At 49.5% G+C, this 24,206-nt stretch overlaps 1 protein-coding gene across 1 annotated transcript in view; it reads left to right on the top strand.

Moving 5' to 3' along the window:
* Positions 1 to 22,716, top strand: part of LOC139230225 (zinc finger protein 271-like) — a 40,228-nt gene extending 17,512 nt beyond the window's left edge. Inside the window, exon 3 of the mRNA XM_070862060.1 lies at positions 21,764 to 22,716. Coding sequence (XP_070718161.1) covers positions 21,764 to 22,716 — 953 coding nt within the window. The remainder of the gene's footprint in view (positions 1 to 21,763) is intronic.
* Positions 22,717 to 24,206: the final 1,490 nt, after the last annotated feature.

The raw sequence follows: 24,206 nt of genomic DNA, 5'->3' as shown, positions 1-24,206 counted from the left end.
CCAAAGGGCAAAAAACGTTAGTGGGAGTTGTGTACAGACCTCCAAACAATAGTAGTGATGTTGGGGAGGGCATCAAACAGGAAATTAGAGGTGCATGCAATAAAGGTGCAGCAGTTATCATGGGTGACTTTAATATGCATATAGATTGGGCTAACCAAACTGGAAGCAATACAGTGGAGGAGGATTTCCTGGAGTGCATAAGGGATGGTTTTCTAGACCAATATGTCGAGGAACCAACTAGTGGGGAGGCCATCTTAGACTGGGTGTTGTGTAATGAGAGAGGATTAATTAGCAATCTCATTGTGCAAGGCCCCTTGGGGAAGAGTGACCATAATATGGTGGAATTCCAGAACTTAAAGAAGGCTAACTTTGAAGGTATGAGGCGTGAATTGGCTAGGATAGATTGGCGAATGATACTTAAGGGGTTGACAGTGGATGGGCAATGGCAGACATTTAGAGACCGCATGGATGAGCTACAACAATTGTACATCCCTGTCTGGTGTAAAAATAAAAAAGGGAAGGTGGCTCAACCGTGGCTATCAAGGGAAATCAGGGATAGTATTAAAGCCAAGGAAGTGGCATACAAATTGGCCAGAAATAGCAGCGAACCCGGGGATTGGGAGACATTTAGAACTCAGCATAGGAGGACAAAGGGTTTGATTAGGGCAGGGAAAATAGAGTACGAGAGGAAGCTTGCAGGGAACATTAAGGCGGATTGCAAAAGTTTCTATAGGTATGTAAAGAGAAAAAGGTGAGTAAAGACAAATGTAGGTCCCCTGCAGTCAGAATCAGGGGAAGTCATAACGGGGAACAAAGAAATGGCAGACCAATTGAACAAGTACTTTGGTTCGGTATTCACTAAGGAGGACACAAACAACCTTCCGGATATAAAAGAGGTCAGAGGGTCTAGTAAGGAGGAGGAACTGAGGGAAATCCTTATTAGTCAGGAAATTGTGTTGGGGAACTTGATGGGATTGAAGGCCGATAAATCCCCAGGGCCTGATGGACTGTATCCCAGAGTACTTAAGGAGGTGGCCATGGAAATAGCGGATGCATTGACAGTCATTTTCCAACATTCCATAGACTCTGGATCAGTTCCTATGGAGTGGAGGGTAGCCAATGTAACCCCACTTTTTAAAAAAGGAGGGAGAGAGAAAACAGGGAATTATAGACCGGTCAGCCTGACATCAGAAGTGGGTAAAATGATGGAATCAATTATTAAGGATGTCATAGCAGCGCATTTGGAAAGAGGTGACATGATAGGTCCAAGTCAGCATGGATTTGTGAAAGGGAAATCATGCTTGACAAATCTTCTGGAATTTTTTGAGGATGTTTCCAGTAGAGTGGACAAGGGAGAACCAGTTGATGTGGTGTATTTGGACTTTCAGAAGGCTTTCGACAAGGTTCTACACAAGAGATTAATGTGCAAAGTTAAAGCACATGGGATTGGGGGTAGTGTGCTGACATGGATTGAGAACTGGTTGTCAGACAGGAAGCAAAGAGTAGGAGTAAATGGGTACTTTTCAGAATGGCAGGCAGTGACTAGTGGGGTACCGCAAGGTTCTGTGCTGGGGCCCCAGCTGTTTACATTGTACATTAATGATTTAGACGAAGGGATTAAATGTAGTATCTCCAAATTTGCGGCTGACACTAAGTTGGGTACAGTGTGACCTGCGAGGAGGATGCTATGAGGCTGCACAGTGACTTGGATAGGTTAGGTGAGTGGGCAAATACATGGCAGATGAAGTATAATGTGGATAAATGTGAGGTTATCCACTTTGGTAGTAAAAACAGAGAGACAGACTATTATCTGAATGGTGACAGATTCGGAAAAGGGGAGGTGCAACGAGACCTGGGTGTCATGGTACATCAGTCATTGAAGGTTGGCATGCAGGTACAGTAGGTGGTTAAGAAAGCAAATGGCATGTTGGCCTTCATAGCGAGGGGATTTGAGTACAGGGGCAGGGAGGTGTTACTACAGTTGTACAGGGCCTTGGTGAGGCCACACCTGGAGTATTGTGTACAGTTTTGGTCTCCTAACTTGAGGAAGGACATTCTTGCTATTGAGGGAGTGCAGCGAAGGTTCACCAGGATAGCGGGACTGACATATCAAGAAAGACTGGATCAACTGGGCTTGTATTCACTGGAGTTCAGAAGAATGAGAGGGGATCTCATAGAATCGTTTAAAATTCTGACGGGTTTAGACAGGTTAGATGCAGGAGGAATGTTCCCAATGTTGGGGAAGTCCAGAACCAGGGGTCACAGTCTAAGAATAAGGGGCAAGCCATTTAGGACCGAGATGAGGAGAAACTTCTTCACCCAGAGAGTGGTGAACCTGTGGAATTCTCTACCACAGGAAGTTGTTGAGGCCAATTCGCTAAATATATTCAAAAAGGAGTTTGATGTAGTCCTTACTACTCGGGGGATCAAGGGGTATGGCGAGAAAGCAGGAATGGGGTACTGAAGTTGCATGTTCAGCCATGAACTCATTGAATGGCGGTGCAGGCACAAAGGGCCGAATGGCCTACTCCTGCACCTATTTTCTATGTTTCTATGTTTCTAAGACTGCACTAGGAATTCCTGAGGATCTGTGCTCTGTGTCCAACTCGCCCGCTATCCAGTGAAACAGGCATGTAGTAAAATGCGTGAAGAAATTGTCCTGTGGAATGTTGACACACAGCACTGATCATACAGCCAATCGGATCACAATGTTCCACGCTTAAATAAAACTGCTTCATTTTGTCACACACAATTCTATTTTTAAAACTCTGTTTGCTTTAGTAAAAGTGGTTACCCAATATGCAACAATTGCAAGCGCACAGGTTGGGGCAGAGAGTTTGAGTTGGGTTTATCAGCACAATCTGGCTGAAATGGGCCGTTCCACGAAAACTGTTGGGGAATTTTACACGGAAGTTACATCGAGCGTAAATCGAGTTTCCGCAATCTTTAACGATGGTTTAAAAACCACCGCGCTGGAAGCCTGCCCCGCCCACAAAACTGGCCACACCCCCAGGCGGATGTTTCCGCCAATTGTGTCTGTTCGAGGAGGCTCGACTAATTACGCTCCTGTGTTGGGTGTACAGGCACCAACAGGCTCTCATAGTCACTACTCCAGCCGACCTACAGTGACCAGCAATCATTTCAGAAAGATACAGACCGACAGATAATAGGTTGTTTAAACTGAGCCATATAAATCGGAGGAATAGCCCGGGACAGGGGCAAGGAGGGCGGGGGTTGAATGGACCAGGAGAGGGGCTGGGTGGGGGGGAATGGAGCGGGAGAGGGGCTCGGGGTGGATGGACTGGGAGAGGGGCTCGGGGGGGAATGGAGCAGGAGAGGGGCTCGGGGGGGAATGGAGCGGGAGAGGGGCTCGAGGGGGAATGGAGCGGGAGAGGGTCCGGGGGAGTGGGATGGATGGACTGGGAGAGGGTCCGGGGGAGTGGGATGGATGGACTGGGAGAGGGTCTGGGGGAGTGAGATGGATGGACTGGGAGAGGGTCCGGGGGAGTGGGATGGATGGACTGGGAGAGGGTCCGGGGGAGTGGGATGGATGGACTGGGAGAGGGTCCGGGGGAGTGGAATGGATGGACTGGGAGAGGAGCCGGGTGGGGGTTGGATGGACTGGGAGAGGAGCCGGGGGAGTGGGATGGAGCGGGAGAGGGGCTCGGGGGGAAATGGAGCGGGAGAGGGGCTCGGGGTGGATGGACTGGGAGAGGGTCCGGGGGAGTGGGATGGATGGACTGGGAGAGGAGCCAGGTGGGGGTTGAATGGACTGGGAGAGGGTCCAGGGGAGTGGGATGGATGGACTGGGAGAGGGTCCGGGGGAGTGGGATGGATGGACTGGTAGAGGGTCCGGGGGAGTGGGATGGATGGACTGGGAGAGGAGCCGGGTGGGGGTTGGATGGACTGGGAGAGGGTCCGGGGGAGTGGGATGGATGGACTGGGAGAGGAGCCGGGTGGGGGTTAGATGGACTGGGTGAGGAGCCGGGTGGGGGTTGTATGGACTGGGAGAGGGTCCGGGGGAGTGGGGTGGATGGACTGGGAGAAGGTCCGGGGGAGTGGGATGGATGGACTGGGAGAGGAGCCGGGTGGGGGTTGGATGGACTGGGAGAGGAGACGGGTGGGAATTGGATGAACCGGGACAACCCGGGGGGTGGAGAGAGAGTGGGGGGTGGGGGGGGATGTTGAATGCCGAGCCTCAGGAACCGGAGCCGAGGGGAGCTGAACTACTCCGACCTGTCAGAGCTGGGCCCGTGGGGCATGTCTCACACAATGAGCTCCACCTCCTGCCCCACTCCCCGGGACTGAGAGCACAACAAGGATCGACACTGCGATTGAAACATGAAAAGGGGTTCATTACAATCTCCAGTTGTTAATGACAGAAGTTTCCAGTTCAAAGATAGAGATAAATCTGTTTCTTGTTCACACATTACAGCGTGTTAAAAATGTTAACATTCTATAAACATTCTCAGAAACAAGAGGGAATATTTATTCACAAATATTCATAAATCGGTAAGTTCAAAATTTCAACGATAAAAAAGTGCAAACAATCTAATAATGATTCAAAGCCCGGAATCAACTCTCTGCCCATTCCCTCCTTTGACAAGGAGAAGAAAGACTTGGATTTATATAGCGCCTTTCACGACCTCCAGACGTCTCAAAGTGCTTTCAGCCAATGAAGTACTTTTGGGAGTGTAGTCACTGTTGTAATGTGGGAAACGCAGCAGCCAATTTGCGCACAGCAAGTTCCCACAAACAGCAATGTGATAATGACCAGATAATCTGTTTTTGTGATGTGAATTGAGAGATAAACATTGGCCAGGACACCAGGGATAACTCCCCTGCTCTTCATCAAAATAGTGCCATGGGATCTTTTACTTACACCTAAGAGGGCAAACAGGGCCTCGCTTTAACGTCTCAGCTGCAAGACAGCATCTCTGACAGTGCAGCACTCCCTCAGCACTGCACTGGAGTGTCACCTTAGATTTTTGTGCTCAAGTCCCTGGAGTGGGGCTTGAACCCAGAACCTCTGACTCAGACGCGAGAGTGTTACCCACTGAGACACAGCTGACACTTGATGGTCCTGGAGGTGTGATGGATCCTGGGCCTGAGACTGGCTTGCTCACTGTCGAGTGCTCCTGGGGCAGAGAAACTGCTGCCAGGACCCTGGGATTGAAATCCTGGGCTGCTCCGTGTGGCCTGCTGTGTGCAGCGGGCAATGGGCCTGGCGAGGGGCAGGGCGAAAGGCGGGGCGAGGTACAAAGGGCAGGACGAGAGGCGAGGGACAGGGCGAGAGGCGGGGCGAGGGGCAGGGCAAGAGGTAGGGTGAGGGGCAGGGCAAGGGGCAGGGCGAGAGGTAGGGTGAGGGGCAGGGGGAGAGGTAGGGTGAGGGGCAGGGTGAGGGTCAGGGCGAGAGGTAGGGTGAGGGGCAGGGCGAGGGACAGGGCGAGAGGTAGGGTGAGGGGCAGGGTGAGGGGCAGGGCGAGGGGCAGGGCGAGAGGTAGGGTGAGGGGCAGGGCGAGGGGCAGGGCGAGAGGTAGGGTGAGGGGCAGGGCGAGGGGCAGGGCGAGAGGTAAGGTGAGGGGCAGGGCGAGGGACAGGGCAAAAGGTAGGGTGAGGGACAGGGTGAGGGGCAGGGCGAGGGACAGGGCGAGGGACAGGGCGAGGGGCAGGGCGAGGGACAGGGCGAAAGGCGGGGCGAGGTACAAGGGGCAGGACGAGAAGCAAGGGACAGGGCGAGAGGTGGGGCGAGGGGCAGGGCGAGGGTCAGGGCGAGAGGTAGGGTGAGGGGCAGGGCGAGGGACAGGGCGAAAGGCGGGGCGAGGTACAAGGGGCAGGACGAGAAGCAAGGGACAGGGCGAGAGGTGGGGCGAGGGGCAGGGTGAGGGTCAGGGCGAGAGGTAGGGTGAGGGGCAGGGCGAGGGGCAGGGCGAGAGGTAGGGTGAGGGGCAGGGCGAGGGACAGGGCGAGAGGTAGGGTGAGGGTCAGGGCGAGGGGAAAGGTGAGGGGCAGAGCGAGAGGCAGGGGAGGGGGCGAGGGTTCTGTGCCCTTCCTCCTGAGCACCTCCACCCTGCGCACCTCCCTCACATCTATGTCTCACCCACCTCGCTCCCTCCCACCTCTCACCCCCCCACCTCGCTCCCTCCCACCTCTCACCCTCCCACCTCTCACCTGTGCACGTATTGACCCACCACAGCACACCATTGCTGCCGTGGATGGTGATGATCTTCACAGGATGCCTCCCATCCTGATCTTATCAATTTGAAATCCTCCAAGGTGGAACAGAGCTATACCCACACAAGCACTCTGCCAAAGATTTGCTGGTGGGAACTGAGACATCAGCTGCAAGAAATGAGCTTTTCTTCCGATGGGACAATGACGAGATTCTGTTCCCACCTGACTTGGGTAACCCGTGCTGCTCAGTAAAAGCTGCAGCTAAGTGAAAAGCAATTAAAAAATACATCGTTAACATGTCCGAACAACATTAAGTGTGTCAATAAGCACCTGCCCACATCCAATTAGCAAATCCTGGCTTCGGCGAGTAGTTTATCGCCGGCATCTAAACGTGCCTCCGTTAAACACACAAGTGGAGCCAGGGTGCGTCCCACTCTAAATGCCCCCCCCCCCCCCATTCCTGGGGGCTAAAATCCCCCTCAATGTGTGGCTGGGCCAGGTGAGGCAGTCAGTGGGAGAATGCATGGGGCCATACAATTATACAATTAAAGCAAGTGTCCCCTTGTTCAAGGGGGACAACAACTAGAACTGCAAACTAACCAAAAATGTTTAAGAAAACTGTACAAATCAAATTAAAATATTATTTCTGGGGGTGATGAATCACTCCAGTCTCTCCGGTGCCCACCAGTCACAGAAGGCCGCGAGCGTACCGTTGGACACCGTGTGCTCCACCTCCAGGGACACCCGGGCGCGAATGTAGCCGTGGAAGAGAGGCAGGCAGTCGGGTTGAACGGCCCCCTCGACCGCCTGCTGCCTGGACCTGTCAGTGGCCACCTTGGCCATGCCCAGGAGCAGTTCCACGAGGAGGCCCTCCGACCTGCCCACTCTGGAAGGCAAGATGGGGCAACATGGCGTGTCCGGACAGCAGACGAGGATGGCAAAATGGAAGGTGTGCAAGAGCAGCCCTGATAGGAATCCCTATCCGCGCAGAATGGAAAGGCACGGAAGGGAATTCCCAGAGGCAGCTCAAGTTGTGAGGCGCTGGCTCCTTTAAACCTGCTGCAGCTTTAAGGGTTGAGCAGTGGCTGCTTCTCACCTTTAAACGTGTCACTGCTCCCAGCTCTGGGATTGGCTAAGTGCAGTGATTAACATGTTAAGTGTGGGTGGTCCTTCAACATACTTCAGCCCCTGATTGGCTGTGAGAGACGTCAATCAGGGAGCCCACCCTCTCTCCCCTTCTCTTCCGCAGCTGGTTCATTTCCTGCCAGGGTCTGAAAACCCAGTGAGGAGACGGTGAGTGAGGGTTTGTACACAGTGTATCCCATAATATCCACACTGATCCAGTGAGTGAGGGAGCAGGGTCTGTACACAGTGTATCCCATAATATCCACACTGATCCAGTGAGTGAGGGAGCAGGGTTTGTACACAGTGTATCCCATAATATCCACACTGATCCAGTGAGTGAGGGAGCAGGGTCTGTACAGTGTATCCCATAATATCCACACTGATCCAGTGAGTGAGGGAGCAGGGTCTGTACACAGTGTATCCCATAATATCCACACTGATGTTGAGGGGAGTCTGAATATCCTGCTGGCCTCCCATCTTCCACCCCACATAGACTTGAGCTCATTCTAAACACTGGCCCGTGTCCTAACTTGCACCAAGTCCCGTGCAAACGATTTACCTGAAATGGAAAACGATTTATCTGAAATGCAATGTCTGTAAATGTAAAAAATAGCTTTAAAATGGATTTAAAAATTGCTAGTATTAACGTGCGTAGCGTAAAATCCACTACGCGATGTGTTTCCACCTTGGGGTACCTCACCAAGGTCAAAGCGGACCTGCTGTTCTTGCAGGACTGCGGTCTGCCGCACTCCAGCAGTTACCGGCAGTGGTCACAATGGTGGGCCCATGGACCATCCATATGGTCAGGGGGCAACGACAGCCGAGCTTCCGGCCTGGGCATTCTGTTGCGGGGAGACCACTTCACCATCACCGAAGTTAAGGAGGTGGTGGGCGGCCGCCTCCTCATAGCAGACGTAATGTACAAAAACTCCCCTCTCAGGTTAATTAATGTTTACCCCAGCTGTGAAGAACGAGCGGCTGGCCCTCCTCCAGCAGCTCCCACTGCTACTGGCAACGTCCAGGCCGGTCATTCTGGGCGGTGACTTCAACTACATCATCGATGCGGCTGGACGATCCAGCAGAGCCGACAGCAAACTGGACGCCACGTCCAGACTCCTGATGGATGCGGTAAAAGATGCCAAGCTGTGCAACGTCTTCAGCAACCCTGCAGACAGAGCACCGCGCAGATACACCTGGTCGAGACCAGACGGGTCCGTCCGTTCCAGCATAGACTTCCTGTTTGTGTCCCACATGCTCAAGGTCAGATCCACCGACGTCACACCGGTGTTCTTCTCTGACCACTGCCTCCTACTGGCCGACTGTCGCCCACAGGAAGACCAGAAAGTTGGCAGGGGGATATGGAAGCTGAACGTGAAACTGTTGACTCCGGAAAACGTGGAGGAACTCAAGAGGGATTACAACGGTTGGAGAACCGTAAAACCCCTCTGCGATTCCCCGATGCACTGGTGGGAAACAATCAAGACGAACATCAAAAGGTTCTTCATCCTCAAAGGTGTTCAAGAGGCGAGAGGGAGACAGAGGGAATTGTCCCAACTCCAGACGAGTATGCAAAACCTGCTCCTGCTGCAGTCGATGGGGGTCGATGTCACGGAGGAACTCGAAGAGGTGAAGGGCCAGCAAGCCTCGCTCTTTGCCTCAGAGTCCTCCAAGATCATCTTCCGCTCCAGAGTCCGCTCCGTCGAGCAGGATGAGACGTGTTCGCGCTTCTTCTTCCAAAAGGTACACAGGGGGAGCTCTGTGATCACCAGCCTAAAGGAAGAAGATGGTTCTGTGACGTCTTCGCAGCCTGACATGCAGAGGATCAGCAAATCCTTCAATGCCGGGCTGTACGACGTCAAGCCCACAGACCGCGCGGCCTCCCAGTCCTTCCTGTCGTCTATTTCGTAGGTCTTAGACGACAGCGAGCGGGAGAGTCTGGACCACCCGCTAACTCTGGACGAGATGACAAAGGCCGTCCGGTCCCTTGCGACGAGTAAAACTCCCGGAAGCGACGGCTTACCGGTCGAGTTGTACTCGGCTCTGTGGGACTGGATAGGCCCAGACCTGCTGGAAGTGTACGGAGGTATGCTTCTGGCCGGCAGCATGTCAGAATCGATGAGGAAAGGCATCATCACCCTCATCTACAAGCAGAAGGGGGAGAGGGAGGAAATCAAAAACTGGCGGCCCATTTCGCTGCTCAATGTGGACTACAAGATCCTGTCAAAGGTCATCGCCAACAGGGTCAAGTCTGCTCTGGAGCTGGTGATCCAATCGGACCAGACCTGCGCTGTCCCCGGCAGGAAGATCTCTGATAGGCTCGCGCTACTCAGGGATACGATCGCATACGTGCGGGACAGGAGGGTGGACACCTGTTCAATCAGCTTAGACCAGGATATCGCACACGTACCTGATGGATGTGCTCTCCAAAATGGGGTTTGGGGAGGGTATCCACAATTGGGTCAAACTGCTCCACACAGACATCAGTAGCACAGTTCTAATCAACGGGTGGGAAACTCAAAGCTTTCCAATCAGATCTGGAGTCAGGCAAGGCTGTCCTCTCTCCTCTGTCTTGTTTGTGTGTTGTATCGAGCCCTTTGCCGAGTCCATCAGGAAGGATGCGGGCATTAGAGGGGTGACGATCCCAGGCAGCGGAGGTGCTCAGGTCAAGACCTCCCTGTACATGGACGACGTCGCCGTCTTTTGCTCGGACACGCAGTCGGTCCGCAGATTGCTCACAATCTGTGACCAGTTTGAACTGGCCTCAGGAGCAAAGGTCAATCGCACCAAGAGTGAGGCCATGCTCTTTGGCCACTGGACCGACCGAGCCTCCATTCCCTTCACCGTCAAGCCAGATTTCCTGAAGGTGCTGGGAATATGGTTTGGAGCGGACGGGGCGTGCGCCAAAAACTGGGACGAGCGTATCGCCAAGGTCAATCAGAAACTGGCATTTTGGGAGCAGCGCTCCCTTTCCATCACAGGCAAGAACCTGGTCATCAGGAGTGAGGTGCTCTCGGTGTTGTTGTATGTGGCGCAGGTCTGGCCCATCTCACGCTCCTGTGCCACGGCAGTCACCCGGGCCGTCTTCCACTTTGTCTGGAGGTCCAAAATGGACCGTGTCTGCAGAGACACAATGTACAAATCTCTGGACAGTGGAGGAAAGGACGTTCCGAACGTGGCCCTCATCCTGATGGTCACATTTGTGTGCGGCTGCATCAAGCTGGGCACAGACCCCCGGTACACAAACACCAAGTGTCACTACGTGCTGAGGTTCTACCTGTCCCCATTGTTGAGAAGGATGGGTCTGGCCACGCTGCCGCGAAACGCCCCCACCAGTTGGACCATGCCTGTCCACCTGTCCTTCGTGGAAAAGTTTTTCAAAAGAAACCCCTTTGACCACAAGGCCATCAAACAGTGGTCAGCACGTAAGGTCCTGGACACCCTACGGAAGAAGGAGAGGGTGGACCCTGTCGGGTGGTTCCCCGAGCAGACTGTCGAACTTGTTTGGCAGAACGTCTCATCGCCAGAGCTTACACACAAGCACCAAGACGTAACTTGGTTGCCGGTGAGGAGGGCCCTACCCGTCAGAGTGTTCATGCACAGCCGACGTCTCAGCAGCACGGCACGGTGCCCCTGGGCCGGATGTGGTGCGGAAGAGACTGTCACCCATCTCCTTTGGGATTGCGCCTTTGCAACGCAGGTCTGGAAAGAGATGCAGTGGTTGCTGTCGAGGTTCATCCCGAGCAGCTCCGTAACACAGGACTCTGTGCTCTACGGGCTGTTCCCAGGGACACACACCGAGACAGACATCACCTGCTGCTGGAGGGCCATCAACTCGGTCAAAGACGCTCTTTGGTCTTTGTTAGCGTTAGTGTTTTCTCTGAAGAATCACTCAACACTCAGGGTCGGTTCCAATGCTGAAGCAGCTTTATTACGCTCAGCGGGAAGGAAAAACTCAGGACCGTATCCAGGTTTCTCTTCACAGAACAAAGAGTTACATGTACCTTTATATGTTTTACAACAGTTACAAAAACAGCTTACTGCAGTTACACAGCTCATCACGGCTGGACACAAGCCAATCATAACGATTATAGATTACATATAGGTTTTTTAATCCAATAGAATTCTCCTAGTAACCAGGGAACCATTGTCAATTTGGGTTGATCGATGACTTTATATGTTCTCTCCCTAGTTCTTTCATCTGGGAGAAATAATTGGTTTGTAGCCTTGTTTACAGCAAATGGTTTCCCTCTTATCTTTCTTCCTGGGGAATTAATTGGTTTATGGCCTTGTTCACAGGAGATGGCTTCCTTCTTATCTCTGCCTTCCCAGGCATTCCTACAGTGGGCCTCACAGGGTTATTGCTCGGTCAGTGAACGTTCAACAGTTCACAGCTTGACTACCTGGTTTCCCATCATGCCTGGGCAGCCATTTTATGTGTGTGTCCATTTAAGCTTATGTGAGTTTTAAATATCCAGCAGGTGCCTAATGCCTAAGTCTATATATTATTTCTACTCTCTACAACAATTCCCCCCTTTCGGTAAAGGGACTAGTCCTAGTCCCCTTTTAACCGACCGTACTGCCTTTATCTGATATTTGTGCACTGCCCGGTACTCCTTGCCTCAACGTGCTGGCCAGTCACGCGGTTTCAGGAGTCCCGGTTGCTTAGATCAAATTAACAAAGGCTAGCTCCTCCCGTCCCCTTATCAAACAGGCTTGTTTAATATCCAGGGAACGGTGATTGGTCCGTTTCCGCCGTTTGTGGCGCCTGCATACCTGGCAGGCCATCACGCCCCATGTTATTGCTAAGATTAATTGTATCCCGACCAGTGTGTGTGAAATAATTCGGATCCATGGGTGGATGTTCACATTTATTCCCCAGTCCCAGACTTTTCTCCACCAACTCTGACTTTGTAAGTCTACCTCGGTATCTTCTTCCAGTTCTTTGATTTTAGTTTGTATCTGGTGATAGAGTTTTACGGATTGCCCCACTCTGAGCCTTAACTCCCGTAATACCTCGGTTAGATGTGGGATAGGGACTTGCTCTGGCTCGTCATAATCCTGCAAATGATCATGGAGCTGATCAGTTACTTCAATAACTTCGGACTTCCGGCGCCTAACCTGGGTGATATGTGCTTGCCCGATCGCGACAGGTCGTAGTGGTGTGAAGCAAAAGTTTGGCTGCGGTATAGGGCACTGTAGGTCATTATACTGGTATGAACGCTCTGTGGTAGAGACGCAGTATCTTCCCCTCCCTCCGTAGCCTGCCCTCGCGAAGTGCATGTGTGCGGGCACTATTTCTAGTACACACCCATTGGTTCGGTTAAACCCTCACTCGTCTAGTTCCCCTCGGCCCACCGGGTGAGGGCATACTGTGATTTCCCCCCCTTTGCTTGCAATCTGCTAGGGAAATCCCGGTAAATATGTTGTTTCAACGAACGGCAGAGGTGGTGGTTAGGTAGTAGCGTATGGAGACATTTTCCCGTATTACTCCGATATTCTCTAGTTGGTATAAGGGGAACGGCCCTGAGTCCGGCGTTGCTATAGGGATCAACAGGACTATCCCTATCCCGGTAGTCCTACCCATCTGGCAATCTGGAATTGCGGGGTATACTCGGGTCAGTCCCTTCAGAGTACAATTATCCAGTGTCCCCCTTTGGTTCGCCAACTGAGCTAAATGTGAACTGTCTATCCAATCGGGTACCTCCCCGCGTTGGATCTGGTTGAGGTTGTGGCGGATCTGTCCCACCATCCACAGACCATAAGCATGACAGAGTTGCTCCTGTCTTTGCTTTATTGTATCTTCTTGTTCTCTATCAATGAGGTGATTGATGGTTTTAGCGTGAGCTTCCAGGACTGAGATGCCATCCAACTGGATTTCGGCCCCCTCCTTTCCTAGGTTGGCCTGGTCTTCCTGGTTTTGCTCCACCCTCTCCAATAACCCCTTCATCACCCCTTTAAGCTGTTCTACCCTCTCATTTAGCCCTTGTATGTCTATCGAGTTCACTACGGAGGTTCCTGTATTGAAAACGGTAGCAACATCATTTACTATTTCCCTCTTCACCCTGGGTGCTAACCCCTGTCCCCGGAACTTACTGGCACCCATGGCATCGGCAGCCTGCTGCATTACGACTTTACTTAATACATTGTACATCTTCCTTGACTGTTCGGTACAATATTCCGGCATCTGGATGCCTGAAATATTGATCAGAACAGGCACAATTTCATGTTTAACATTATCATACAATAATTCCCCTTCGTTGTACATTGCAATCCCATTTTCTGGTCCCTTAGTAGTTATGGGACAAGGCAGTTCTTCGGGCAATGTAGTGATTCTTATGGGGCGCGGTGTCGGAGGGGGTGAGAAACATACATACAATTATATTGCAGCCGCCCCCGCCTCCTCGTAATACCCACACAGCCCCATTCCCTTCTTGCGGATGACTGATTGCTGGGATTGTCCCGGAGGCGCGCAAATTATGCCGAAAGTACATTCATCAGGCCCTTTGACATCCCTCCGTTTAATGCATCTGCTCCTTATACCCGTGGAGCACTGTACACATACTCTTATTCTTATTAGGATTCTTATTAGGATTCACTTGTAACCATGCATTAAAATAAGTCCTGTCCTTGCTCCAGTCCTTGGTTGCTGGGATGCACATTCCGTCCGTTAAATTAAACAAGACTCCATAGTTCATATAGTTGTTTATTTCCAGCGTGCTCTGCTGTCCGTCGGTGTTGCCCAGGGTACGTGCATGTCGCAGGGCTATCCATATTACGAGTAGCGCCTTTCGTATTCCCATTCCGGTAAGTATTATCTGTAATTTTAAACAGACGGCCTGGTCGTCACCAGGGGTTAAGTTTTTTTGCTCTACGAGTGTCCCTGTCACCCTGCAAAATCAGAAGCACAAGGTTATAATCGAACCATTTCGAGCTGAATCTGTAGGGCGTGCGCCCGTGTCTTTACCCACTTAAATATTACCCAAACTCCTATGACCAAGGCCAAAGCTATTCCTCCAAACATCGCTGTCTGCTTTACCGTTAGGTTGGGTTTGTGGACTACACCTACCCACCGTGGGGTACATTGGCTCTATTGCCAGAGGTGATGGTGCTATGGCTGCGCACTGCACTATCCGTCTAGTCCCGTTATCTCTTCCAGCCTGTTTATCTTAGCTTTTAACTCTTCAATTTGTTTTATTGAATATCTATTTCTTTATTGTATCAGGCAAGTATTATTACATAAGCTAGTTCTGTTTTTATTTTTGTTTCCTCTGTTAGGTGAGTCTTTTTTTTCCCTATTAAGAAATCCAAATTAATAATGTTCAGTATAAAACGGCTGTCAATGGAAAGGGTTAACTCCTTTCCAGGTTTGTAAGAAGACCTGATGTCATTACGTGACTTCACGTAATCATCTGAAAAAAAAGTCTTTGTGCCTTCAAAACTGGCTTCGAAATTAGGAATCCGTTAAACAGCATAAATCATTAGAGTAAACTCCAATGTTTTCTTAACTTCTAATTCAAGTACTTGCCAAAGAATTTTTTTTTTTTTAATTGTTTTAAAACAAGACCACACATACAATAGCAATTTTGTTTACTGAAATTCAATTCTGTTTTTTTTTTTCTCTCTTTCTCCTCGTTATCTTCAAAACCCTCCTGCTTGTTTAGACTGTTCGGGACATTTTGGAAATCTTTTCAAACTGCATTGAAACTTTTTCATAATTGAAAATTCGAATCCATGTAGAGTGTTTTTTACTTATTCCAATTATTTTTTTTTCTCTTCTAATTAAACCAATATCTTTTTCACAGCAAACATCAACTAGTATTTAGTAAGTTATGTCTTTTTCCATTTAGTCCGTTACATCTTTTTTTCTTTCTTCAAATTAGGTTTTGTATTTTACACGGAGGGTTCGTAACTCCATAAAGTTGTTAATTTGTTTACTTTCAAAGTGGCGTCTTTATCTTTTTCTTTTTCTCCATAACTGGAATGGAGACCAGCTTTGAGAGTTTGAGTGCTGCCTTTCGTTATCTCAAAATGCTCCAGTTTCAAAGCCGTTACTAAAGCTTGCTGTTTTTTAACATTTTCCAAAAGTTCCTTTTACACCTTCGCAGATAGCTCGCCACTTGCCCAGGAGTTTGACCTGATCAGATTTAATTTAATCTTTTTTTTAAAATCCACCTCAGTATTTCCTGTGCCTTCTCTGAATATCTCAAAATCCCAATTCAAACTTTGTAATTTCAATCTTTATTTAAAACTTTTTTTTTAGAAGCTCTTTTTTTTTAAAGCATTCTTTATCTCATTCCGAGACTAAATTTATGTCTTTCAACCCAATCAATCATTGCATGTTTTCTTTCGGCAAGTAAGTGAGCATGTCAAATAAATATTTTGCTCAACAAACCTATTCTTTATTTGTTTATTCTCCTAGCTCCGTAACTTATCATCCGAATAAATCCACACCTGCGTTTCTAACTTAAATGTCTTAAAACTTCCCACATACAGGACAACATTACAAAGGGTTTAAAAAAAAAAGACTTTCACTCTGTTTCTAAAATAAACAGACACTTGCATTCCTCTTCCAACCAGGCTTTCGGAACATGAAAACATAAAACAAAAATTCATTCTGCAGTCAAAAATCACACAGACACTTCTCACTCAACGATCAGACATTTACAACAGTCTCTCTTCTTGTTTTGGCCGGCTCTATTTTTGGATCCATGACCTTTCAGGGAATTCGTAGTTTTATCTAAATAATTCCTCACATAACTAATCCTGAGGATTCCACCCTGCTTTAATCATTTTTTCAATTAGCTTCTTTTGTTTTTTCCGCCAGGTGGCGGGTAAGCGACCCTTCTGGTCCCCACTCGAGTTTACTTGTTTTCATGGCCATTCCTGGGTAGGACTGGTATCGTTAGGAATCTACTCTCAGCGGTCCGCTTTCTTTCTAGCGCGACTTGTAGTAAACTGTCTCTTGGCTACTGTCAGGTCACAAGTTCTGCTGTTACACAAACTTATACAATTCTTAAAAACGCGTTTAAGCAATTCCCGCAGTGCTCTACATATCCTTAACGACTACCTACCACCGCTCAGCCTGTTGGTCCGACCCTGTTCACAGGTTTGGATTCCGTTAGCCGCTGTACACTGCTTGGTTCTATCCCGGGGTATTTCAAATTACACTACTGGGTCCGGAAGATGTCTCTCGGTATCACGATCCCACGGTCTAAGTGTGTTCCCTACGCCTACTTGGTTCCTGGCCGTCACGTGGGACAAAAGTCCTCTTAATTCAGGCTCAGGCTAGGCGTTTGAGATATTAGACCGTCTCCTCATGTCGATCAACCAGCTTCCACCTTCCGCACCCTTTATACTTAAAAATTGTTTTTTATACTCACCCGGGTTTTTTCCAAGGGCGTCCAGCGACTCCGGGAAATCCCGTCGACTACGCCATTGTTAGCGTTAGTGTTTTCTCTGAAGAATCACTCAACACTCAGGGTCGGTTCCAATGCTGAAGCAGCTTTATTACGCTCAGCGGGAAGGAAAAACTCAGGACCGTATCCAGGTTTCTCTTCACAGAACAAAGAGTTACATGTACCTTTATATGTTTTACAACAGTTACAAAAACAGCTTACTGCAGTTACACAGCTCATCACGGCTGGACACAAGCCAATCATAACGATTATAGATTACATATAGGTTTTTTAATCCAATAGAATTCTCCTAGTAACCAGGGAACCATTGTCAATTTGGGTTGATCGATGACTTTATATGTTCTCTCCCTAGTTCTTTCATCTGGGAGAAATAATTGGTTTGTAGCCTTGTTTACAGCAAATGGTTTCCCTCTTATCTTTCTTCCTGGGGAATTAATTGGTTTATGGCCTTGTTCACAGGAGATGGCTTCCTTCTTATCTCTGCCTTCCCAGGCATTCCTACAGTGGGCCTCACAGGGTTATTGCTCGGTCAGTGAACGTTCAACAGTTCACAGCTTGACTACCTGGTTTCCCATCATGCCTGGGCAGCCATTTTATGTGTGTGTCCATTTAAGCTTATGTGAGTTTTAAATATCCAGCAGGTGCCTAATGCCTAAGTCTATATATTATTTCTACTCTCTACAACAGTCTTGCCGAAACTTGCTGGTCTTCCAGAACAAGGAGATGACCACGTCCGCATGTTGCAGACTGGCGCAATCCAAGATGCAGGAATACGTGCTGAGGGACGCACTGAAAATTGGTGCAGTCGCCGCAAAGGCACGGTGGGGAAGGGCCACAGTCTAAAACCCTTCCGCCACGGTAAACCCGGGGGCAGGAATCAGCACCAAACTCCCTCGGGCTGTATTTGTAATTTACTTTTTGTGTACATAGAGCACCAAATCTGTAAACACCAATGTCGTGCCATGTACAATGCAAGGTCTGTTACGAAATGCATGTTTGAAAAGAAAAATGTAAATGTACCGTCACCCATTCCGTGCACTGTATTGTAACACATGAAATGTAATTTGTGTGAATGTACCACAATGTATCCCGTTTATTGTACCGAATCGCACTTGAACTGAAAAAACAAGAAATGTAACGAACGGAACTGCCGTCAGCACCCAGATGTATTGTATGGAATTGCTGACCGCAGCTAAATGTACTGAAATGCCATTGAATGTACTGTACAGATTTTTTTATGAATAAAGTATATTTTGAAATTAAAAAAAACTTGCACCAAGTCCCGTTAGCCCATCACCCCCGTGCTCGCTGACCTACATCGGTTCCAGATCCAGCAGCGCCTCAATTTTAAAATCCTCATCCTTGTTTTCAGGTCCCTTCATGGCCTTACTCCTCCTGCTGTCTCTATAACCTCCTCCAGCCCGACAACCCCCCGCGAGATATCTGTGCTCCAACAATTCTGGCCTCTTGTGTATCCCCGATTTTAATCGCTCCACCATTAGCGGTCGTGCCTTCAGCTGCCGAGGTCCTATGTTTTCCCATCTGCAACCTCCCCAGCTCTCTGTCTCACTCTCCTGTAAAACGCCCCTTAAAACCTAACACTGTTCATCTGTTCTAATATCTCTTTATGTGGCTCGGTGTGAAATTGTGTTTGGTAACACTCCTGTGAAGCACCTTGGGATGTTTTACAATATTAAAGGCGTTATATCAATGCACGTTGTTGTGGAGATATCGGAACGATACAACAATATCGAGTATAGAATCATACAGCACAGATGGAGGCCATTCAGCCCATTATTCCGGTGCTATCTCTTTCAAAGAGCTATCCAAATCGTCCCACTCCCTTCGTTACCCATAGATCTGCAAATTTCTTTTTTTCAAATATTGATCCAATTTGCTTTTGAATGTTGGATAAATACTTGGAAAAAATAAATTTGCAGAAACCTTTTGAAAGTTACTATTGAATCTGCTTCCATTGCCCTTTCAGGCAGCACATCCCAAATCACAATAACTCGCTGCGTAAAAATAATTCTAACCTCCATTCTGGGTATTTTACCAATGACCTTTCTGTGTCCACTGGTTACTGTCCATCCCGCCAGTGGAACCAGTTTCTCCCTCCTTACTCTATAAAAAGAACCCTCATAATTTTGAATACCTCGATTAAATCTGCCCTTAACCTTCTCTGCTCTAAGGAGAACAATCCCAGCTTCTCTTATCTCTCTGCATAACTGAAGTCCCTCATCCCTGATACCATTCTAATAACTCCCTGCACCCTCTCCCAGGCCTTGACTTCCTGCCTAAAGTGTGGTGCCCAGAAATGGCCACAATACTCCAGCTGGGGCCTAACCAGTGATTTTTCACGGTTTAACATAACGTCCTTGCTTTTGTATTCTATATCACTATTTATAAAGCCAAGGATCCTGTATACTTTTTTAAAAACAGCTTTATCCTGCCACGTGTAAATATTTATTTCAGTAAACGCCCAGGTCTCTCTGTTCCTGCCCTCCCTTTAAAATTGGCTCCCGGATAAGCAATGCCTTGATTTTAAAATTCTCACCCTTGTTTTCCAATTACTCCGTGGCCTCGCCCCTCCCTATCTTTGTAATCTCCTCCAGCCCCACAACTAATGTTCCCTCTAATTATCGGTCTAAGTGCGTGGTCCCTTTAAATTAGCTGTGGGCTGCGTGTATGGTACCTTCCAGCAGCTGGTGATTGGCCAGCGTGGGACCTCCCGATTGGTGTGTGGTCGCGGGGGAACATTGCCCACAACCCTTCCAGATCTCTGCGCTCCTCCAATTCTGGCCTTTCGAGCATCCCCGATTTTAATCGCTCCACATTGGCGACTGTGCTTTCAGCTGCCAAGGCCTTAAGCTCCAGAACTCCCTCCCGAAACCTCTCCGCAGCTCTTCCTCACTCTCCTCCTTTAAGACGTTCCTTAAAACCTACCTCTTTGATCAAGCTTTTGGTCACCTGTCCTAAAATCTCCTTATGTGTCAAATTTTGTTTGACAATGCTCCTGTGAAGCACCTCGAGATGTTTTACTACGTTAATGGTGCTATATAGATGCAAGTTGGTGGTGTGTGAGAGGATCCAGTCTGTTTACTCCGTGCCTGTTGCTGTGTTGGTTATTGAAGATGTTTACTGGAAGCTGGGATTTGTACACAGCATTTCTTTCCTGATTTACAGGCTGGGTTTTGTTCAGGGGTCATTGCTGAAAATGGGAAGGTGGGGTGTGATTATCTGGGAGGTGCACAGGGTCTGAGGATTCTTACAGTGTCCTGTCTGTGAGGGGAATCCATTTCTAATGAGAACAAGATTACCTGAGCGGTTCTGTTGTACAAGGAAGTCAAATGATCTCTCATTTCTTGTTAATTAATTTTTTTTTTTTTAAAACGACAGACCTGGGAAAATTAATTTTTGTTGAAGAATTAGCTTGCTATTTTTTCGTTCTAGCAAGATAGTTAAGGGTTGAAAAAAACAAGCTTCAGTCCCAGAAGGATGTTCCGGTTTAACAAGGTATGATGCAGGTTTATCGAAGGGAGGGGCCTGGCTGTTGAAAGTGATGTCTTTGGTCCCCGCCATAAACTCCGTTCCACAGCCTCCAACTCCATTCCTCTCCCTGGCTCCTGTGTGAGGCTGAACCAGACCGTTCTCAACCTTGGTGTCATATTTGACCCCGAGCTGAGCTTCTAATCTCATATCCTCTCCATCACTAAGACCGCCAACTTCCACCTCCGTAACATCGCCCATCTCCTCCCCTGCCTCAGCTCATCGGCTGCTGAAACCGTCATCCATGCCTTTGTTCCCTCAAGACTCGACTATTCCAACGCACTCCTGACCGGGCTCCCATCTTGCACCGTAAACTTGAGGTCATCCAAACCTCGGTTGCCCGTGTCCTAACTCGCACCAAGTCCTGTTCACCCACCACCCCTGTGCTCACTAACCTATATTGGCTCCTGGTCCACCAACGCCTCGATTTCAAAATTCTCACCCTAGTTTTCATATCCCTCCATGGCCTCGCCCCTCCCTATCTCTGTGACCCCCATCCGGCCCTACAACCCTCCAAGATGTCTCCGCTCCTCCAATTCTGGCCTCTTCAGCATCACAGATTTGAATCGCTCCACCATTGGCGGCCATGCCTTCAGCTGCCTGGGTCCTAAGCTCTGGATTTCCTGCCTCTCTACCTCCCTTTCCCCCTTTAAGAATCTCCTTTAAACCTACCTCTTTGACCAAGCTTTTAGTAATCTGCCCTAATATCTCCTTATGTGGCTCGGGCTCAGTTTTTGTCTGATTACGCCGTGAAGCGCCTTGGGATGTTTTAGTATGTTAAAGGCGCTATATAAATGCAAGAGGTTGTTGTTGATCACTATCACCTCCTGGACACTATTGATTGATTGATTGGTGCTGGAAAGAGCAGCCGTGTGGGTGTCTGGTGAAGGCAGCACTGCACTGGGCTCTGAGGCTCCCACAGTTCAATAGCCCACTGACCCTCCCTGTGGACCAGTCTCCCAGTGAGGGGGCAGCACCTTCAGTGGCTGAGGAGAATATTGGAGGAAAATCACACAAAGTACTTTATTGTTTTACAGGAGTACCGCACCGTATTAAGTCAGAGAGAGGACCGACACCACAGATCTTCAGCCAAGGGACAACACCACAGTAATCTGTAATCCGAGCCAAGCCATCATTGCCGTCTGTGGGCGATAGTTCAGCCTGGGGAGGAAGCCCCTCGGGTTCCCGAAGCTCCTGAATCAGCAGCGCGTCTACTGGGGGGAGGGGGGAGGCCATTGAAGGTGAGGTGTGTGAGAGGAGCTTAGATCTTTCGTCAAACCTCACGTGAGGAGCTGCTGAAGATGAGGTGAAGCGGGGAGCCTTTCAAATGGTCACAGGGCCTGCTGACACCCAGGCAAGCGACAGCTCAGGTGTAGGGTGTGCAGCAGAGTCTTTGAGAGAGGCTGTACCTCCTCCGACATGGGAGAGAAACCCTTCCAGTGCGAGGTGTGTGACAAGGCCTTCATTCGCTCATCGAGCCTTGTGAACCACCGGTGTACACATGGGCGAGCGGCCGTTCCAGTGCGAGGTGTGTGACAGGGCCTTCATTCACTCATCGAGCCTTGTGAACCACCAGCGCGCACACACGGGCGAGCGGCCGTTCCAGTGTGAGGTGTGCGACAAGGCCTTCATTCACTCATCGAGCCTTGTGAACCACCGGCGCGCACACATGGGCGAGCGGCCGTTCCAGTGCGAGGTGTGTGACAAGGCCTTCATTCGCTCATCGAGCCTTGTGAACCACCGGCGCGCACACACGGGCGAGCAGCCGTTCCAGTGTGAGGTGTGCCACAAGGCCTTCGCTCAGTTCTCCAACCTCCTGCAGCACTGGTACATTCACCGAAGTGAGAAGTCCTTCCAGTGTGAGGTGTGCCACAAGGCCTTCGCTCAGTTCTCCAACCTCCTGCAGCACTGGCACATGCACCAAAGTGAGAAGCACTTCCAGTGTGAGGTGTGTGAGAAAGCTTTCACAAAATCATCCAACCTCCTGGTCCACCAGCGCATCCACACCGGGGAGAAGCCCTTCTGGTGCGCGGTTTGCCGCAAGGCCTTCATGAAGTCGTCACATCTCCTGGAACACCAGCGAATCCACACGGGGGAGAGACCCTTCCGGTGCGAGCTTTGCGACAGAGCGTTCCTCCGGTCATCGAGCCTCCTGCAACACCAGCGCACTCACACAGGGGAGAGACCCTTCAGGTGTGAGGTATGTGACAGATCTTTCACACAATCCTCCAATCTCCTGGTCCACCAGCGCACTCACAGGGCCCAGAAACCCTTCCGCTGTGAGTTCTGTAACCAAGCCTTCGCCTGTCGGTCCGACCTCCTGGATCACCAGCGGATCCACACAGGAGACAAGCCCTTCCAGTGTGACGTGTGCCAGGACTGTTTCACCTACTCCTTCTCTCTGGCCATACACCAGGGTCTCCACATCGGGACTCCACACAACACCAAATGAATCGGTGTCAATTCTGGGCTGGCCACATCATCCGCATGCCCAACACGAGACTCCCAAAGCAAGCGCTCTACTCGGAACTCCTACACGGCAAACGAGCCCAAGGTGGGCAGAGGAAACGCTTCAAGGACTCCCTCAAAGCCTCCTTGATAAAATGCAACATCCCCACCGACACCTGGGAATCCCTGGCCAAAGACCGCCCTAAGTGGAGGAAGAGCATCCGGGAGGGCGCTGAGCACCTCGAGTCTCATAGCCGAGAGCGTGCAGAAAGCACGCGCAGGCAGCGGAAGGAACGTGCGGCAAACCTGTCCCACCCACCCTTTCTTTCAACCACTGTCTGTCCCACCTGTGACAGAGACTGTAATTCCCGCATTGGACTGTACAGTCACCTGAGAACTCACTTTTAGAGTGGAAGCAAGTCTGCCTCGATTCTGTCTATGAAGATGATAATGATGGGTGGGATCCCCAGAGACTTATTCCCTTTGCTGCTCAGGCTCCATCATCACAAAAAACAACTTCAACTCATATAACAACTTGCATTCATTTTACAACGTAGACTCTGGATCAGTTCCTATGGATTGGAGGGTAGCTAATGTAAGCCCACCTTTTAAAAAAAGGAGGGAGAGAGAAAACAGGGAATTATAGACTGGTTAGCCTGACATCGGTGGTGGGGAAAATGTTGGAATCAATTATTAAAGATGTAATAGCAGCGTATTTGGAAAACAGTGACAGGATCTGTAGCGTATGTAGGCACCTTTAGCAATGACTCCACGAGGCAGGGTATGATACTTAAACTGTAGACCTGTAGTCCTTTATTTGCAGCTCCTGAGTGACGACAACAAGCTGTGAGTTCCTTTTTATACTGGGCTACCCGCAGTGTGCAGGCAACCCTTAGGTCTCCAGCAGCAGCACCCTCTGGTGTACAGGTAAGGTGTGTACAGTATAAGGGTACATTCAGTGTTATGTAACAGTGTCTCAGACATCACACAGTAAACAGGCATGCATACACATCAGGATCGGTCCAAGTCAGCATGGATTTATGAAAGGGAAATCATGCTTAAGAAATCCTCTCGAACTTTTTGAGGATATAACTAGTAGAGTTGACAAGGGAGAACCAGTGGATGTGGTGTATTTGGATTTTCAAAAGGCTTTTGACAAGGTGCCACACAAAAGATTAGTGGGCAAAATTAAAGCACATGGTATTGGGGGTAATGTATTGACGTGGATAGAGAACTGGTTGACACACAGGAAGCAAAGAATAGGAATAAACGGGTCCTTTTAAGAATGGCAGGCAGTGACTAGTGGGGTACCGCAAGATTCAGTGCTGGGACCCCAGCTATTTACAATATACATTAATGATTTAGATGAAGGAATTGAGTGTAATATTTCCAAGTTTGCAGATGACACTAAGCTGGGTGGCAGCGTGAGCTGCGAGGAGAATGCTAAGAGGCTGCAGGGTGACTTGAACAGGTTAGGTGAGTGGGCAAATGCAT

Source organism: Pristiophorus japonicus, chromosome 19, assembly GCF_044704955.1.
Source record: "Pristiophorus japonicus isolate sPriJap1 chromosome 19, sPriJap1.hap1, whole genome shotgun sequence".
NCBI lineage: Eukaryota > Metazoa > Chordata > Chondrichthyes > Pristiophoridae > Pristiophorus > Pristiophorus japonicus.
Note: the sequence above shows the minus strand (reverse complement) of the source record. Positions and strands in the feature narration are given on the sequence as shown.